General features: G+C 50.5%; 1 protein-coding gene and 1 long non-coding RNA gene across 2 annotated transcripts in view; one reads left to right on the top strand and one right to left on the bottom strand.

The window, feature by feature from the left end:
* The window catches only part of EPAS1 (endothelial PAS domain protein 1), a gene marked incomplete at its 3' end in the record, with an annotated part of 85965 nt that overhangs the window by 29753 nt on the left and 36576 nt on the right, over window positions 1–19636 (top strand). Inside the window, 1 exon segment of the mRNA NM_001097420.1 lies at window positions 18488–18678. Coding sequence (NP_001090889.1) covers window positions 18488–18678 — 191 coding nt within the window.
* LOC146404829 (uncharacterized) lies at window positions 2458–16215 on the bottom strand. The gene is made up of 2 exons (XR_014842031.1): window positions 9676–16215; window positions 2458–7735 (listed from the first exon to the last, which is right to left on the bottom strand). It is a non-coding gene; the product is annotated as an uncharacterized LOC146404829 (long non-coding RNA).

The following is a 19636-nucleotide window of genomic DNA, read 5'->3' as shown; positions in this document are numbered from 1 at the left end:
TGTAGGCTCTACCTGCCTCACACAGACTACTAGACATTTTAATTTGCCTAACTCTTCCCTCACAGCCAAGAAGTTCACATGTAGACATCAGGATGAGTCATTCGCAGGACTTAAGTCCCAGTAAGACTGTATCATGGCTGAACACACCTGAACAGATTCTGCTTGAGGTCCCAGAACATTTGCGTGGCCCCGGGTTTGCTGTAACACGTAGAAGACTCCGTGATGTGTTCATGGTTTCCCTTTTCTCGAAACTTCTCCCCCAAGTTCCATCGTCACGCTTTCAGTCATGACAGAGGCCAACAAGCTCTGTGCCCTCCCCCACCCACCCACCCTGCGATGGCATGAACTACCCTGGGTGCCCCCAGCCCCGCAGAGATGTGCAGTACAAGGCTGTGCGGAAGCCAGCAGTGTGGACAACCATCTCTGAGCTGTTACCACTTCACGGCAGAGACGGCTCTTCTCTGCCCCTCGGGCCCTGCACACAAAGCTGGGCACACGTTTAGGACACAGCCCCTGAATGGAAACTACCCCCATGCACAGGCTGCCTGCTGTCCGGCTCCTAATCTTTAAAAATCTGCCACCTTCAAAGCGCCGGGTCCCCTGGTGGCCTGGGGCTTTGTTGGGGGTTCTCTGGAATCGGCAACTTAGCTGTGACCTCAGCAGTCTTGGCTCTGGCAAGGCAGGGTCTTTGCGCCAAAACAGGCTCAGTGCCCATGGAGATAATCACCTCTTGTAATATCCACACAATCATCTCATTGTCAGAGCACAAGGAATGAGAAAATCGGAGAAATGCCACAACAGGTTTGCCCCATGGTTCAGCTCACCCAGGCTTCTGCTTCTGGCTGAGGGCACCTTGGGACACCTCAGAGGGACAGTCCTACCCCTTGTTCTGGGGTCAGCCCCGATTGGTAACACCTGAGCTGAACCAGCACCTCTCGACCAGGCATCCCAGGCCTGCTTCTGCTCCATCTTCTCGAGACCCCATCACCCCCATTGTGTCATGGCTAAGCCCTGTGTGTCCTTAATAGTGCCCTGAGAAGCCCTCTCTAAGTCCCCCTTTCTCCCTGCCTGGCTCACGGCACCCTCTGTGCTCCCGGAGCACTGGTTACCGACTTCTGCAGCAGGAGTGTCACCACCTTGTGTCAGGCGCGATGCAAAGCGTGCTGCGTGTTTGGAGCAGTTACTCCTCACAAGAGCCCACAGTGCAGGGCCTTTGACAGGAACTGTTTTACAGGCCACTGAGGTTAAGAGAAACCCAAGCACCTTGCCCTGCGTCACAGGGAAGTGTCTGAGCCCCAGGCCCAGGCGGTCCGTCTGGCCCCGGCCCTGGTCTGCCTATCTGTCTCCCGCCCTAGGCTGTCAGCTGGCCGAGGGCAGGGCCCCTCTTTCCTTCTGTACCCCTCGGTGGACACTCAATAAAGGTTGACTCGGTGAAATCAAAATCTTGCCAAATGTAAACGCCAGATGGGATTTAAATTCCAAAGAGCCACGCTTCTTGCCAAAAGGCTAAAATGCAAAGCAGCGCTTGTTTTTTTGAGCTCAATGACGGTGGCTTTTTAGATCCTTGGTTGCTTCAGCACTTTCTTGGGGGTGCCACAGAGTTGTGGGGTGTGGTCGGCTGGGTGGGTATAGGACACATGGGTTTGTCATGGTCTCAAAAGTGATCAGCAGTCACTCCAATGAAAGCAGAGCTACCTCGGGCATTTTTTTAGAAACAGCGAAGCAGGAACACAGCAAAGAGCATTTTTTGGTTGATTCTGGAGAAACAATCCTTTTCCTTCTGCACACGGGCAGCAGGGTGTGAAGTGTCACAGGCATAGCTGAAAGACAAGTCATGAGAGCCACCAGGGGTCCACAGCCACCCTCCACTCAGGTCTCCCCATGCTCGGGCTAATCTTCTCCATCGTTGAATCAAACCAAGTGTGGCCTCAGAGGCTTCAGGGACTTTGGGCTGTTTTTCCCCTGAGCTTAAAGTCTTTCTCTGCTGCTGACTCACATGTTAATTATTGCTTTCCACAGAGTAGAATTAACCCAGCACTGCCACAGTCGCCTGCCTGGATGTTAGATCCCCCCCACCCCTTCTTGAGCAGGCAGGACAAGCATCCCAAACACTTTGCTTTAGAGTCTCGGGAAAAGGCTGCTGAGGGCGCTCTGCTCAGCCCAGGATACCAAGGGTTAACCGCCCAGTCTTTTAACCAAAAGCTCCTGAAAAGTGTAGGCAAGAGTTTCAGTTCCCTGTCACCTGTCAGCATTAATGGACAGAACTGGTGTCTCACAGAAATAATATCGACTTGTTTTCCCTTTGACTGCTGGGCTGGATAATGAAGTAAAAATGACATTATATCTAATAAAAGTGATTTGCAGAAATCACTGATAGAATCTCAGTACCAGAGATTTGCCATTAGCAGGTGAGCCAGATAAGGGAAGCAGCTGGATTCTATTAACCCCCTCCTAGTCGTGTGTGTGTGTGTGTGTGTGTGTGTGTGTGTGTGTGTGTTGGTGGTGGAGTTGAGGATAGGGGACTGGGTTTTAAAACACTGAAGTCTGGGCTAGAGGAGAGTGTTTATTCCAGATTGTGGGTCCTTCCCTGACCCTACCTGGTTGGTTGTATTGGAGTTTTAATTTGTTTGGGTTTTTTCCTTAGGATTTTTGTGTTTTGTAGCTTTTTTCTTTTTTCTTTTGGGCGTGATCCATTTTCTCACCTCCATGTTACATCACCAAAGGGGTGGAACCCTGACCAAGCCCTGGCATCCTCCCTGCCAGAAATCTGTCTCCAAGAAGGGCATCTACACATGTGACATGAGGGCTTTGGGGGATGGGTGGTGTTGGGCAACAGATTGTTCTATTGTGTCAAGGAGGTGGAATCAGGGGCAGAAACCTCCCAGGTCTTATCTGGAGGGTAGGGAAGAGGAGGGGGGAGGGGAAGGAGGAAAAGGGAAAGGCGGAGTCGCCCTGTCCAGGCTTGTTCACCAGGGTCAGTGAAAGCAGGCTGGCATCTGGCTCCCTGAACACCCCCTCTGATGTGGACAGCAGGCACAGCCGGCAACTTCATGTAAAAACTTCCGTAGGGTATAGGGATCTGTTTCCTGGGGACAGTGAGGAGTCATCGGATGTTACGTTAACCTAGTGATAAGTGCAGCCACCGACACGCCTCTTTATTAACCCACTTTCTACTCGGGAAGCAGCAAGGCGTTCTAACTCTGCAGTCCTGATCCTACTGCTGGGGGATCGTGGCTGGTCTAGCCTTCCCTCCAACTCACTGTACCGTATCTGAAAGAGCTAGACGAAACTGCGGTTGCAGGGGTGAGATGCAATGCCAGGCAGTGTGGATGCGTAAGCAGTTTGACATTTTGCCTCTGCCGTCAAAGAAGACTCTTAAGATAAAGCAACTAAGGTGATGCTGCCTTGCCGTTAAGTGAAATAGCTTGATTCTCTGGGTATTTGGGGTGGAGTGGGGAGATCGGTGTGGGCCAGGTAGAATGATCAGGAAAACCTCGATGGAGGTGCCGGGGCTATGTTGATTCTGAAAGTATAGGATTTGGAATGCAGTAAAGGAGGGATCACATTTCAGGTGAAAAGAAAAAACAAAAAAACAAAAAACTGGGTAGCAGATGGGGAGCTGAGTTAGGGGCGGCCCTGCAGTATGGTCTGGCTGGAGCAGGCAGGGGGCTGCAGGCTTGTAGCAGCTGAGGTTGGAGAGCAAGGCTGGTGCTGGTAGGCCTCCAGGGGACTCTAGAGCTTGGACTTCATCGTGAGGGCAGTAGGAGCCACTCCTGCTTTTTAAATAGGGGAACGACACCCTGAAATGGTTTGGGGAGATGGGATGGGGCAGGGACCTGGTGGGCTCTTCCTCTCTCTTCGGTCTGATTAGAAGTGTATTCTTCTTGACGAGTAGTCACAGAGGCGAAGGGCAAGGGGAAACAGCGAGAGGATGGGGGCTAAAGCCTGAAAGCAAACACAGCACCACTGGAGCCAGAAGAGGCGGACACCCTTGGTCAAGTTTATTTTTTCATTCCATGGGTAGTGTTTGAGTTACTGTGCAGCAAGAATGCCTTGCCGAGGTCTCTGTGGGCCGGGCCGAGGTCCCAGCTTGTGGTGGCCCAAGGGTTGCTGCCATATTTAGAGCTCTTAACAAAGGGACTTGTTTCCCCTGGCTTTGCTCCCAAGGAAGAGGGGTTCTCCTGTGTGCTGACCAGTGTGGCAGAAGCACAGCCAACAGCAGAGGGATCCAGGCTGGGTTCTGTGCTGCCCACCACCTGGCACCTCAGCAACTGGTTAGGGGGGCAGGCAATTACCTGATTGTTAGCTTTAGGTACCAGTCAGTCCTTTTGTCGCTGACACCCCTTCTCTGCGCTTGGCACCTTGTGGCCACTCAACCGCGTGTTGAGTGAAAACATTCTGCCCATTCTGATGTTCCCTGTCTTACACCCTGCCCTCTGGCCCATCTCCTGACCACCAACCCTCCTGCTCACTCCCCAGCAGTATCTTTGTTCTTCTCACCCCTCTTGCCCTCCTGATTGTCTCCCCAGTATACCTGCTCCTCCTTTGAGTCCCCACTCCAGAGCCAGGCTCTCCCTGTGTTGACCAGCCTTGCAGACTTTGTCCAGTCAAGCTCCCATGGCCTCCACTGACCACGGGCCAGTCCTTTAGAACTCGACCTCACTTCTCCGCAAGCTCCCTGAGTCAGGAGTGGTCACTGCATGCTTCCCACTGTTTCTTGCAGCCCCAGCACATGAAGAAGGACTCGTGAATATTTGTTGAATGAGTGGAGAGAAGGAGCCATTGCTGGGGCAATAAAACACAACCCACTTTCCCAAATTGCTCAATATTATCTTTGGAGAGCATGACAGTAACGAGGAGAAGACATTTTGGCATTTCCCGAGGCTTTTGATGACTTCTCTGCAGTGGAATGGAGTATAGCCTCCTAAATGTGTGTGAACATCTCACTTCGAGTCACAGTGCGACAGGGGCCGAGATGGGACCAAACAAGGGCTTGCACTGTGGCCAGGAACTTGGTCCTCCAGCCCTGGGTATGCGACCATGTAAACAGGCTAGAAATTGCAATTCTAAAGGAGAGAAAGGGTCCCTGAGGTCCTGCCTGGGTTCCTTTCTCCCTCCTCTCATTTTTCCTTTGTCTCTGCTTGCTTTCTCTGTTTTGTAAACAGGAAGGCTCCAGGGGGGTCACCGCTGGGAAGGGATGAGAACTCCTGCACACCTCCCCCCACCCCACCCCTGCCCTTCTCTTGCCGTTTTGAAATACTTTAAATACCAGGCACCAGAAGTTCTGGCGTCAAATTGGGATTAGTAAGGCAGATCCTAGGGTATTTCACGAGGCACATATGATCAGGCATCGGTCCCGATTAAGAGACTAAACAAATGTTATCTTCTTTGAAATGAAAGTGTCTGAAATAAAGGAGAGAGGACGGACCCTCGAAGTCATGTTCGGTGCTTGAGTTCTCGCTGAACAACTGTCTATTCCGGTTATGGCTTTTAAAAATTTTTTTTCACCCAGAATGTCTGACGACACTGCGCAGGGAATTTCTGCCCCCTCCTTCCTGAATATACCCAGCGCCGGCCCCTGAGGCGGCCCAGCTCTGTTTTCTCATGACACAGTGATTATTTTTGGCATTGCACATATTTTCTCTAATGTTATTATCTCACCCCCACCCCAGCCCCTGGTTGCCTTTCGAGGAGCAATTGTTCGGGCCCCTCGGCATAAATCAGGGGGTTAATTTGGGTTCAGTGTGGAGAAGCGGGGAGGGGGACACAGGGGGACTTCAGCTTCTCCTCCACAGCCCCCCCCCCCAGCCCCCGCCGTGGTGCCAACACAGAGGTCCTGTCCCCCGGCTCATGAAAGAGCTTGCTTTCCCCAGACTCTGGGCTCCCCATTCATCCTTTCTGCCAGCAAGGCTTGAGGGACTCTCTAGAGGTGACGCTGGGGGCTGCACCTCAGGGATGGCATCTTAATGACTTGACTTGGCGGGTGTGAGAACAGCCCCATTCAGAGCGGGTGCACTCCCTGCGCAGTTGGCCCGCTCAGCCTCTGTCCATAAATGTTCTCTTGTTCCCACTGCGTGAGGAAATGGAGATTTCCAAGTGGGAAGCAGACTTCCCAGTGCTTTAACTCTTCCCTGAGGGAAAGAGGAGCCGGCGAGAGCGAAGTACAGTCGAAGATGGCCCAGCTGCCGCTCCCGGGAGAGGAGCAGGGCCCAGGGCTGGGGATGAGGCCAAGACAGCTGGGATCACTTTTTCTTTCCTCCCTGAGAGCAAAAGGAGAAGAGGAAAGGGCACACTGAATTGCCCGTACAGTCAAGTAGGAAACATTGACTCAGTTTGTCCACCCTGGTCCAGGGTCCCATGAAGGAGGCACAGAAGGAGATGTTGTGTCTGTGCCCCACTCCCCAAGGCACCAGAGTGCTTACAGTCCAGTTATAGCAGCAGGAGGTTTGCAGAGAAAAGCCAGCAAGACAGAGAGGCCTTTACTGAGGGCCAGTGAGTAATGTGGGCAGGAGGCGCCTTGGAGAAGGGAGTGAGGGTGGACAGGGAAGTGTCTGGGGGATGTAGGCTCGAACTGGCCCCGAGGGGTGGAGCTTTAAGCAATAAGCAGGGATGAGATGTAAATGGAGGGAGGCGGGGCCACCAAAGTAGGGCTTAGTGAAATCCCATGAAGAAATATAAAAAGAGAGTAAGAGGCTTCCCGGCAGAAGAGGAGACCTGCCTTGTTAGACTTTAGGTGGCTGTGGGTAAGGACAGCATCTGGGTAGCACTGCCCCTGCCCCTGCCCCTGCCAGATGGTGGTATCTCCATCATGCCCTTGGTCTCAAGATCGCATGCGTCCTTGGGTCTCTTTCTTTTCAGATTGTGGACCCAGACAAGAATCAGCATCACCTTGGAGGCTGTTAGAAATGCAGAACCTCGGGCCCCAGCCCAGACCTTCTGAGTCAGAAACTGCATTGTGACAAGATCTCAGGGTGATGCGTGGGCAGAGTCAGGTTTGAGAAGGGCCGGTCTGTGTGCCGGCAGCTGTCAGCAGCGCTAGTTCAGACACAAAATTTGATTCACAGAGTTGGGAAAACACACACATGCACACACACACACCTTTGAATGTTTCTGCACTACAGATCTTTCCAGCTGGAAACTTTTTATTCTGTTTAAGATTTGGATTTGAGTTTTTAGAAAAGATCCAGAACAGTGAGTGACTTTGAAGAAGTCACAGTAATCGTCGAGGTGTTTTTTATCTCATGTCTGTTTTGTACTATTTAGACGTTAGGGGACGGCTGGTCTGGTTAAGGGGACGGGAGCTGCACAAGTGGAGTGGATGGGGAACAGAGGGCCGGATCGAGCAGGGCAGAGTCTCTGAATAGGGATGCAGAGAAGTTAGCATCGGTGGGGCCTCCTGGAGAGAGTGCACTGGGGGAGGGCCTCAGAGGAGTGCGGTTAGACAGACCAAAGCCATGAAGAGCGTGGCCTCCAGGAACGGTAGGGGGAGGGGAAGAGTAGTGCTGGGTCTCAGCCGCCGTGGGGACCGTAACTACTCCCCACTCCCTGCAGAGAAAGGGCTTGCCTCATGCTGGGGACTCTGTTTTTCATCTGGGGCAGAGCCCTTTTCTTGATATCCTTCTGCTGTGCAATTTCTCTGTCAGTTTTCTTAGCTGAAATTGGTGTTATAGGAACAGGTTGGCAGCATAGGCAGAATGGCTTGAGTCAACACACAGATGGGGAGTTCCCATTGTGGCTCAGTGGTTAATGAATCCGACTAGGAACCATGAGGTTGCAGGTTTGATCCCTGGCCTTGCTCAGTGGGTTAAGGATCCGGCGTTGCCGTGAGCTGTGGTGTAGGTTGCCGATGTGGCTCGGATCCCGCGTTGCTGTGGCTCTGGTGAAGACCAGCGGCTACAGCTCCAATTAGACCCCTCGCCTGGGAACCTCCATATGCTGTGGGAGTGGCCCTAGAAAAGGCCCTAGAAAAAGACAAAAAAAAACAAAAACAAAACACAGATCGTACTGTTGGAAGCTTGTGGGATCCAGAGGAGGTAGGCTGCTGATGGAGAGGAGCCCTAAGGAAAAGCCCTCAATCATATCTGGGAACAGCTTGGGTGTGGGGGAACCACCCTCACGCCCTGGAAGTGGCACCAAGGAGAAGCGTCTGGTGAGAATGAATCGTGTAACCTGTGCTGTGTGTGGCCACTGAGAGCCAAGTGGGAACTTGCTTCCTTGTGGAGACAGACATCTCCAAGCAGAGAAAAAGTATCCCGCTGGGCCTGGCTTGTCCATTGGGGGTAGAGGGCTGACCTAGACCAAGAGGGTCACCAGGATGTCCCTTGTGCTGCTTCCCAGATCAGGAGCTTCTTAAATTAGCTATCCTTAGGGAGCTTCCCCCCCTCCTCCTCCCGCCCACCCCTGCCCCGAAACATTCAGCTCAGCTAAACCTTTTGAACCTCAGGAGAATTTTGGGGTAAGTTTGCCCAGTCATCATCAAGTGTGTGGGATTTAGTGTCAAATGGTGGGTTTGTGTGCTGGCCACATCACAGGGTGACACGAGGCATGTCACTAACATCCTTGTAATCTGTTTCCTCATATGTGAAACGGGGCTAATACATGCCTGCCTCACCAGAGTCTTTCAAGATTAAATCCGAGACAGTGTGATGAGAGTTCTCTGCCAGGCAGCAAGTGTTGCATGTGGTTCTTTCGTGGCTGTAGCAGCAGCGGCAGCCCTCAGTTTGCAGAGGTAAATGAGTCCCTCCACTGGAGGTGGCATGGTGCTGGGGGTCGGGCACCAGGGCAGAGAGGACAGTGGGGAGGCAGGAAATGCCCCCTATGGTTGCCTGCTCTCCTCCCCTCCTCATGGGGAGTCTCCTCTGTCAGTGCACCTGACACGGCGAAGCCCAGGTAGATGGAAAAAAACCACCTTTTTATATAGGGGCATGGGGTCCTGCGGACCGACGAGAGAGGCCATCTTCGCAGCCCTGGATTGTCCGGTTTCAGTACAGTTGGTCATCTCTCTGCAGATGTTTTACCCCAGACAGAGCACGAAGGAAAGAGGAAGCCTAAGAGAGCGGGTCCCTGGGCAGGGCGAGTTGCCGAGACAGTGTGTTTGTCCTTCTTTCCTTCCCCGGCATCCACAGCACTCACTCTGGGGCTCCGCGTGCAGGAATTGCGGCCACGGTCCTAACAATGCTGTTCCCAAGTTCATCTCCTCAGCTTTCACAGGTGATCCCTGTGAGGCAGCTGTGGGGAGCTAGCAGCAAGCTGACTAGGTGTCATCTTGCATTATAAAAAGTAAATTAAAAAGCAACACCTGGTACAAAGGCAGTTCTCGTAGTGTTATTTATAACAGCTGGAAATTAGAAACCATATCTGAACAGCCAGGTGCATTGTGAGCCACCCCCCCCCCCATATGATGATCAGTAATGATCTGATGATGTTACTGATCGTCATAATATGATATTGATGGCTGTTAGGATTTTTTTTTTTTTTGTCTTTTTTGTCTTTTCCAGGGCCGCCCCCGCAGCATATGGAGGTTCCCAGGCGAGGGGTCTAATTGGAACTGTTGCTGCTGGCCTACACCACAGCCACAGCAATGCCAGATCCAAGCCAGTCTGTGACCTACACCACAGCTCACGGCAACACCAGATCTTTAACCCACTGAGCAAGGCCAGGGATCGAACCCGCAACCTCATGGTTCTTAGTCCGATTCGTTTAACCACTGAGCCACAAAGGGAACTCCTGTTAGGAATCTTTTTAAAGAATTCTCTAACATGTGATCAAATGTTAAGTAACAAGCCATAAATCCAGTGAGATCTCAATTTTTCCTTATAGCTTTCTGTATTTTCAAAGTTGCCCACGCTAAATACGCATTACCCTTCCACCAAAGCATTTTTAAAAATAATCTCTTAAGATAAACTAGGTTATTGTGTACATTATGAATGAACCACTTTGTTGTATAGCAGAAATTAATCATAGTATTGTAAATCAATTATGCTTCAATCAAACTTTGAAAAATGAAAAAAAGGAGTTCCCATTGTAGCACAGTGTGTTAAGAACCCAACATAGCATCCGTGAGGATGGGGTTCAGTCCCTGGCCTCGCTCAGTGGGTTAAGGATCTGGCGTTGCCACAAGCTGCAGTGTAGGTAGCAGATGCAGCTCAGACCTGATGTTGCTGTGGCTGTGGCATAGCCCTCAGGTGCAGCTCTGCCTCGATTCAGCCTGGGAACTTCCAATAAACAAGGTTATGAGATGGTAATGCATAGTGAAGGTCTGTTTCCAATTGTGTGACACATCTAGTGCTGGCTGGCAGTGGGCTTTCTGTTCATGTGTCCTTGGAAAAGCCAGAACTCAGGGGTTTGGTTCCAGATCGACACGTTCCCATTAACTTTCTAAGCCTCGATTTTCCGCATCTCTAAAATGGGAATAATGGTACCTGCTCTCTGTATCCTGTTGGGTGAGATTTGCAGATTAAGGTATAAAGTGCTTTATAAGCTGTAAGGAGCGATACAAATGTCCCGCGGTATTATCACTAACATGTTGAGCAGAGAACCCCGCTAAGGCTAGGGGAAGCTCAGCATGGAGACAGCTCGTCACTGTTACTCCTGTACATGCACGCTTTTCCCAGCTGGGCTGGGGACTGCACACGTCCTCAGATTACGTAAGGAGCTGGGTTATCTGGAGCCCCAGATGAGCTATACCTATGGGGCTGCTTGGTAATTGGGTCTGCTGCTCTCTTCCCCAAGGCTGCCTGGGGCCTAGAAGGCCACCAGATAAGCATCTCCAGTGGGCCCCGAGCAGATCTGACCATTAGAGGGCCGTGTTGGGTGGGCCCCAGACATTACTGTCAGCTCTGAATGCAGTCCAGGCCCCGTCTCCAGGGGCACAGGCCATCCCAGGAGGGCAGGAAGCTGGGGACTCAGCCCCAGAGAAGGGGAGGTGGGGGGATGTTGAGAAATGAGGCACTTTCCAGGATTCCTCCTTCAGGGAAGGGGTGAATGAAAATATCTGTTCCTGTTTTAGGCGCTCCAGCCCTCACCTCTTGCTTATATCCCTTCTTTGAGGGCTTTTGAACATGAGTCTGGAGTGTTAGTCTTATCTCCCAGTTGGGCTGTGCTCTGCTCCAGGGCAGAGTCCAGGCCTCTCACAGAGGTTTGTGTATTGAAGTGTGCTGAGGCCTTTCTCCTCTTGGGAAGGTCTGTCTGATCTGCTCAGTTTCTCCTGAAGTTGCTCCTTTAATTTCTTCTGTTTCCATTGGCTACCACGGATGCCTTTTCTTCTCATATATAACAGATTCCCCCACTCGTCATTACTGCCTTTGGGTAAACATCAGAATATACCCAGAAAGTTGACCACCAGAACACCGCCCTCTTCTAAAACATGTTTGCCACTCCTTTGGAATTGCCAGAGACCATTCTTTTCAATACCCTCGATTGTGGCAAAGCCTTATCTCTGAGGGCATGTTTTATTCTTTCAAACAACAGAGATCCATCCACAGCCAAGTCTGATGACTAAAGGGGGTGAGTAAACAGGATAATATTGTTTGGGATTTAAAATGAAGTATGTTCTATGAAGTATTAGGATTTATTTCCTCCTGGGGCTCTGAGGTTTATTCTAAAAGACATCCCAAAATACACAGAGCAATGGCCATTTCACCAGAATAAGGTTTGTTCCTCCTCCCGAGGTGGCTGTTTTGAGAGGTAGCTGCCTTTTATGTGGCCTCTCTTTCAATCGGTCTCCTTGTTTCCACCTCCCTCTTTCTATCAGCCATAGCCTCCGGGTCCCACGAGCTCCTAGATGCATAACTGTTTCATTTATGGTGGTGACTCCAGACCTGCCGGACGTAATGAGTATGAACACAGGGCCTGGTAGGGGGAGAGAGGTGGTTAGGTGTAAGAAAGCAATCTGAGTTTCAGTCCTCCAGCGACAGGTGATCGCAGGCTCAGAAAGCTGTTACTAAGCCCTCCGGGTGATTCTGCCAAAGTTGAGCTCCATTGCTCTGCAAAATCAGGATCAGTACCGCTGTGTCATTTAAATAAGTAAGGGTCAGATGAGACTGTTTAGGAACTGCACCTGGCCCCCCTGCTTGTCCTTCCACCTACACCCACCTCCAGCCTTTTAATTTTCAATCTGACTGCCTTGCAACAATGCAAAGGGGAATCACACAGGAAGCTTCAAAACCCCTGATGCCCAGGATGCACCCCAGACCTGTTTAGATAGGACTCTCTGGGGCTTGGACCCAGGCATTGGTTTTTTAAGGCTTCTCTGGTGATTGCAGTGAGCTGCCAAGATTGAGAAGCATTAGCTGTGGTTCTGCTCTAATTTAATCCATGAGACAATCAACCCCCAGGTATGGGGGCCAGCCACTCGTCTTGATCTCTGGGACCTGAAGCTGGCGTGTTCCTCCCTTCGGGCAGCTGTCACGCAGCAGCGGCACAGCCTCAGTGAAGGGTCACGAGAGCCCCTCCCCCTTCCCAAATTGCATTTGATCTCCATTTCATCCATTTACAGACGCCTGCAAATTGGCAGCAGCTTAGAATTTCACCTCCAACCAATAGACTGATCAGCCTGGCTTAATTAGCTTCAGCCTCTCTCCCTAACCTGCCAAAGTCCATTCCACTTCTAAGCTACCTAACCTTACAGGGACCAGGCATGTTGTTTGGCTACCCTGGTGGCCCACAGTCTACAGGCACGGGAGTCCTAATCACACTAAAGGTTAGGAGACTGGGGCTAAGCAACCAACCCCACTGGTGTTGTGGGGACATCTTGGGGGGGTCCCAGGCCAGGCCAACCAGGAGCTGACAATGGTTCCATTACTGACCCTTGGGTAGAAATCCCTAAGCCAGACTTAGAGCAATGACCCCAAAGTGAAAGAGACATTTTTAAGACAATGAAACTCTGGGCCAAGAGTTGTTTTTTTGTTTGTTTGTTTGTTTTTGTTTTTTGTTTTTTGTTTTTTGCTGGCTGAGTTGTAGCATGCACCTGCTGAAACTTTAGGACAGTCAGTTTTGTCTTATCTTTTGACTGGTTGCCTGGACCTTAAGTCATTGCTTCTCTTAATTAAGATCAGACGTTTCAGATTTTGAGTTTTTAACTTGGGGTGAGTAGGTATAAACTTGCGTATAGGAAGATGTCCCCCAAAATGACAAAAACCGCTTTTTCTCCACTTGCAGTGTGGAAAGATAGCGTCATGCAGGTTGAACCTACGACTTTGATGGAGCATGGGATCTTCATGTCACTGTATCCTTTCCACATCTTCACCCTTCTCTTCTTCCTCACTGTATATGGACATCCAGTTGGTGGGAAGGTAACACAGCCTTGTCCACATCAAATGTGTCCGATAAATAGCAGTTTCCTTGCTGCCAGTGGAAAAACCTTTCATCTTAGACCCAGAAGAGCTAGGTTTGAAACAAGGTCTTTTAGCAAATTACTTCCTCTCTCTAAATCTTTACTTCTTCCTCTATTAAATGCAGATAGGAGTTTTTTTTCTCTCTCAGGGTTTTTGGGAGACTCACATGAGATAGCATGTGAAAAAAGGTACTTTCTGAACCCCTCAGACACTGTCAGGGTATTGTCCCTTGTCTTTCTAGGGTCAGCTGGAATCCTGCCTGCCTGGGTGGCCTGCCGTGACCTTGTTTGCTGACATCAGTTTGTTTCTTAACCACCGATAGTGTTCACTGCCTGTATTTATTTCTCTGGTTAATGGGGATGTTTCAGCTTGTGGGCTCCCTAACTGGACTGCATACTCCTTGAGAACAAGGAATGTGCGCCTTATCCACGAGGTCCAGAACAGAGCTCCGTCCGTGCTTCTAGGTCTGCCTGAGGTCACGGTCAACCAGGGCCATGTTTGTGTTGTGTGTTCTGTACACACAAGTATTGTGTAGGACCACCCTGTGATTGCAGGAGGGCCACCAAGAAAGATAAAAGCAGGAACTTTGTAGAAAGAGCAGTTGAAAGTAAGAAATACATGTCTGAGTCTTTTCTGATGATCTGGAAAACTTAGATAAAATATCTTCTTGTGAAAAAACCAGAGCATTTTAACATCCCACGTCTGGAATTGTTATTAATAAAAAAAACAATTTCTGCTCTACTAGGGCCCATCTAGGGAGAGAAAGTGCAAGTACTTTAGGAAATGAGGCCTCATTGACCTAAGAAGGGTCAGCAACATGACCCAAGGAACTGGTCAAGATCAGCCTGACCAACAAATACATGTGCAGCCTTGAGACAGCCCTGACTTGGCGATGAACGGCTGTGTGGCCAGTCTGACCGTGACGAATGCTCAGATTAGCCCAGCAGTGGGATTCTTACGAGCCACCCTGGGGGTTTCATTGGTGGAGAGCGTCCCAGTCCTTCCAGCCCTTCTACGTTCCTCTCATTTGACCCTGACAAAGAAGACATGCGATGGCTCCCATTTCACAGTTGAGGGCATCAGGGCACAGGGGAGGCATTTTCTTGTTCGGCATCAGATGGTGGATTGTCTTGTGGCCCATAGATTAATACACCAGTCCTCCTAACTTCCCGTCCCTGATCTGTCTGCCGGAGAGGCCCAGCCCGCGGTGGACGGTGGGAGGAAGCGTGCTGCGTGCACCAGTTGTGCCGAGGCAGGTTTTACCGTCACGCTCAGCATCAGTGATTCTTCTTCTTCTCTGTTGCTAATTCAATGATGGCGGCGTGACACACGTTTGTCTGTTCTTCCAAGAGTCAACATTAGACAGATATCTCTGGGCTGCATCAAGGTTAACTCGATAATCCAATTAAAGTCATGCTAGTCCCAGAAGGCAACTGTAAAAACAAGGCAGCTAAAGCGGAGCTCTTGACTTTTAAACCACGAGCCTATGTGCCAGTCTCAAGCTTTCTTTTTCTAAATGTTAAGATGTTGCTGTTCCTTTATTTCTTCTAAAGCCACTCTCGCCTATCATTAAGCCGTAGAAAGAGTATGTATTGGCCTGAGAAGAGACAGGTTCTAGCCTCGGCTCTGCCGCTCATGAGCTGAACTGCACTAGGAAGTAACTTAACCTGACCAGGCCTCAGTTTCCAGATCTATGAAATGGGGACATGCAGGTGGTGAGGATGGAATTAGACAGGGAGCAGCCACATGTCTCAGGATTCTAAGTGTCTGCTCACTGACTATACATTCTGCAAGGGCTCATGCAGGCACTTGCTTCGTGACCTTGGGCAAGTCACATGCCTGAGCCTAAGCTCCCATGTGTGTAAATCGGGCTCACAGTCCCTACTGTATTGTGTTGTTGGGAGAATTATCACGAGGTCATATATGTAAAGTTCTTGGGATAGCCCTCGGCACAAAAGTAGGGTCAGTAACTGTTTGTGTGGCTAAGGGATCATAGCAGGAGCCAAATCATAAAGGTTGTTGCCAGACAGAGCACAGACTCCAGACAGCCTTTTCCTTTCCTGACTCTTCCTCTCTGCCTTGTCTGCTCTTTCACTCGAAGGGGCAAAGGGGAGTTCCCACTGTGGCTCAGCAGTAACAAGCCTGACTAGTATCCATGAGGACGTAGGTTTGATCCCCAGCCTTGCTCAGTGGGTTAAGGATCCAGCATTGCCGTGAGTTGTGGTGTAGGTCGCAGACTCAGCTCAGATCCTGAGTTTCTGTGGCTGTGGCCTAGGCTAGCAGCTGCAGCTCCAATTAGATCCCTAGCCTGGGAACTTCCATACGCCTCTGGGGTGTGTGGCCCTGGAAAAGGAGGGGAGGGGCACACAAAGGGGAGTGCTGTGCATGCAGGTGAGGGTGTCAGTGTCGCAGCCTGTGCTGGTGGCTCTTTCGCCCCAGGAGGCCTTCTCCAGATGCCCCTAATGGCTGGCCCTGTATTGCCCATGCTTCTGTGGAGGAGCGCATGGGTCGGTGCTCCTTTACCTGGCTCTCAAGACACACAGGCGTGATGGGCATAGTTACAGCATCCTGTCTTCTTTCCCCTCCCTTCCAAGGTTTACAAGGATACCTGTAAACCTTGAACAGCTGCTTTTGTTCCACAATCAGAAGTCAAGATTAAAAGGCAAATGGGAGGGGCTAATATGCAAACTGCCACTACAGGCCAGTGCAAAAGCCAAATGATCCTAAGGGCAGGCTCTGAGGGTGTGGGGCTGGGTGGGGTGCAGGGCCGAGAGTTTTCACTCAGAGCTGGAAGTCAGGGGCAGAAGAGGAAACAGAAGGTGGGTAAAGGAAACAGAAAAGGGAGATAGGACCGAAAAAAAAAAAAAAAAAGAAAAAAAAAGAAAACAGTCTCACCCATTTCACAATTTTCCTGAAGGTTCTTCCTGACCATCCACAGCTGTTGAACATTCTTCCTGCAGCCTGAGTATATGATGCTTAATCCATCCAAGGAGCTGGATGTTCTGTTTTTTAAAATGAGGCGTGTTGTAAAGTCAAAACAGTGCCTCTGCCCCAAATCTTGAGGGGCTTGAGAGGCGGCATGTCAACATTCCGGGAATCCCAAAATACTGATTTTCTGTCCAGATAACAGGCTGCAAAGCCAAACAAAAGGAGCAGCAGCCCCTGGTTTGGAAATCTCAGGAGGCAGGACAGACAGAGCAAGCTGGAGCTGGTTAGGTGAGGCCTTGAGCCAAGGACTGCATCGGACACTTTTAAAAAAAAAACAAACTTGTTTATTAAACAAGCAATACAGGTTTTTTTTTTATAGAAGCATAAGAAAAATACAGATTCGCACTAAGAAAAAAAAAAAAAATTCCTCCTAACCTCACTAACCTGAAACTGCTAACGCTTTTGAGGACAGAGGCAGGACAGTCACTGTTGGATTCTGGGGCCCACCTGCCTGGTACAAAGACCCACTTCCCCATTCACCTGAGGAGAGGCTGCAGATGAATTACAGCAGCCCCCTCTTATCCACAGTTTCCATGCCCACAGTCAATCCCAGTCGGAAAATATTACATGGAAAATTCTAGAAATAAACAATTCATAAGTTTTAAGTTGCATGCCACTCTGAGTAGCGTGATGAAATCTGCCACTGTCCCACCCAGGACGTGACTCATCCCTTTGTCCAGCATATTTGTGCTATATATGCTACTTGCCCACTAATGGAGGAGAAAACATAGTATGTATAGGGTTCGTTTGATGCTGTCCATTTTTCAAGCATTCCCTGGGGGGGCTTGCAACGAATCCCCTGCAGATAGGAGGGGACTGCTATAGAGTTCCCTTGTGGCTCAGTGGGTTAAGGATCCGGTGTTGTCACCTCTGCAGCTTGCGTCGCCGCTCTGGTGCTGGTTCAGTCCCTGGCCTAGAGACTTCCCCATGCCTTTACAGGCAAAAACAGAAAAAATAGATTACATTAAAAAGAGGGGACTACTGTACGAAGCCTCTGTGGACTTGCTTTCTCCTCTGTCAATTCGGGATCATAATAATAACTATTTCCAAGGGTAGTTGTCAGAATTATATAATGAAGCCAGTGCAGTAGTGCTTAAAACAGTCCCTGGAATATAATAAGTACCATGTCATACATGAGATAGCTGTAAGAATAATAGTTATTCGTATTTTATTAGATTGTTAGACTTTTTCCTATGTAATGTATAAGTGTTTTGCGTAATGCGTTTCTTCAGAAATCTGATTGCCGTCTACTCTTCTGTAACATTTCTATTTATATGATCATCTTTTCCTAGATAGAGTTGTTATTGATACTGGCTAACATCGACTGCTACCATTGGGATCAGCCTGGTGCCAAATAAAGACTACACATAATGTATCCTATCCAATCCTCACTTTAACTCTATGGAGCAATGCTGTATTACCATTTTATAGATGAGCAAATTGAGGCCAAACAGGTTAAATACTATACATGTGCACGAGCAGGCAAGTGGACCTCTGTCCTGCGGAGAGAAGGACAATGAGCAGGAGACCGGCTGGTAGCCTGTGCTGGCAGGATGAGAAAGGCAACGTGTTTTGTGCACAATGCTTTTTAACCCTCGGCAGGTGTGCGCTTTGGGACACCAGGCTCACGGGTGTCTGGCCAGCTGTTCTTGGACGCTAGTGGCATTTTTGATTTTTATGGCAGAAATCACTCTCTGATATGAAGTGGGATCTAGGGTCCAGTACTGGGCTTCTTTATTTCTAAGAGCATTTATCCAGAAGCAGTTCTTCATCTTGTTCTCCAGAGGCTTTAATACAGCCGTCCGGGCCCCTGGCCACAGCTTCCTCACACCTCCCTCTCCATCTGTGGGCATTCACCCCAGCCCCCTGATAGCCCAGGACCAGGTCCCAGGCACTGCCAGTTGATTGACTTAATCAGCCAGCCTTTGCTCAGACCGCGCCCATGTGCAGCCCCGGCGTGGACTCCATGGCGTGCAGGAGGGGAAGGGGGTTGAGACCCAGCAACCTGATGACTCTGTGCGGCTCAGATGACCCATGTGAGGCTGCGTTGGCTCAGCGGGGGAGTCCGGCTGTGCCATGGGTGGGGGGCCCTGGGGATGTCATGACCAGGGGTGTGATGGGATGACAGTGACGTCCTGGAGACTAACTCTTCACTCTTAATGTAGGAGTAGCTCGGAGAGGAGGAAGGAGAAGTCCCGGGATGCTGCCCGGTGCCGGCGGAGCAAGGAGACAGAGGTCTTCTACGAGCTGGCCCACGAGCTGCCCCTGCCCCACAGCGTGAGCTCCCACCTGGACAAGGCCTCCATCATGCGGCTGGCCATCAGCTTCCTGCGCACACACAAGCTCCTGTCCTCAGGTGAGGCTGCAGACTCCCGGGTGCCTTCCCAGCCCGTCCTCACCCACTGTGTCAGAGCTGGAAGGCCGCTGGGAAGGTCTCCCTCCCCAGGACCCCGACTCTGCAAAGCTTCCACCCAGAGATGCCATCAGTAGTGCTTTGTTCCTTCACATTGAGCATCTTTCTAACAATGGCCTGTGCAGCGAATGCAGCCATGGATGATGAACAAGGACAGGACCAGGGAAGCATGTGGAAGCTGAGAGAACAGAAAGGGCTGGGAGAACAGGAGTGGCTTTGCTGGCTCCCCAGTGGCCGTGCCCTTGGCTGTCAGACCCCCACTCCCCTCCAGGGTGAATCCTTAGGAAGCATCTCAGTGCTTTGCTGCCGGCCACCTTCCCCAGAGGCGGAGGTGTGTCCATATGACCTTTCCTTCTTACCAGCCAGGGTGCCAGGCAAAATTACTCAGTGTCTGTGCTCTTCATTTCCTCATCTCTGAAAAGGGGTTAAAAATACTTACTGCACAGGGTGTCTTTGAGAATTAACAGAGAGGATGTCTGCAAAGGCCCAGCCACACTGGTTCACACCAGGGAGCCCTTGACAGATAACAATCTCCCCCTAGGAACCAACTAATTCTCACCTTCCCTGCTATCTCTTCAAGTCTCAAGCTCACAAAAGTTTTTTTTCCCCTCGGGGTTCACCTTCTTCAAAATACTGTTTCCTGTTAGTCCTGACCAGAAAGAGGTGGCCTGGGGAGTTTGCCGGTTTCAGATGCGACGTGACAGTGCTGCCTTGACTGCCAGTTTTGTGAGGGCACTGGGCAGCGGGCAGTGCCCCTCTGCTCCCCACCGGGCTGCAGCCCTGCAGTGGGCAGCATCCGAGGTGGTGCGCAGAGGGAGGTGGGCAGGCAGGGGAAGGTTCTTTTGTGGTTGGTTTTCAGTTTTCCTGAGTGAGCCACGTGCCTTGGAGCGGGGTTGATTCT

The sequence above is a fragment of the Sus scrofa genome, chromosome 3, assembly GCF_054392235.1.
Source record: "Sus scrofa isolate SSC_HxYL_T2T_F1_AM1 chromosome 3, Sscrofa_HxYL_maternal_Yorkshire_Landrace_v2.0, whole genome shotgun sequence".
Classification (NCBI taxonomy): Eukaryota; Metazoa; Chordata; class Mammalia; order Artiodactyla; family Suidae; genus Sus; species Sus scrofa.
This window is presented reverse-complemented; position numbering and strand designations above follow the sequence as displayed.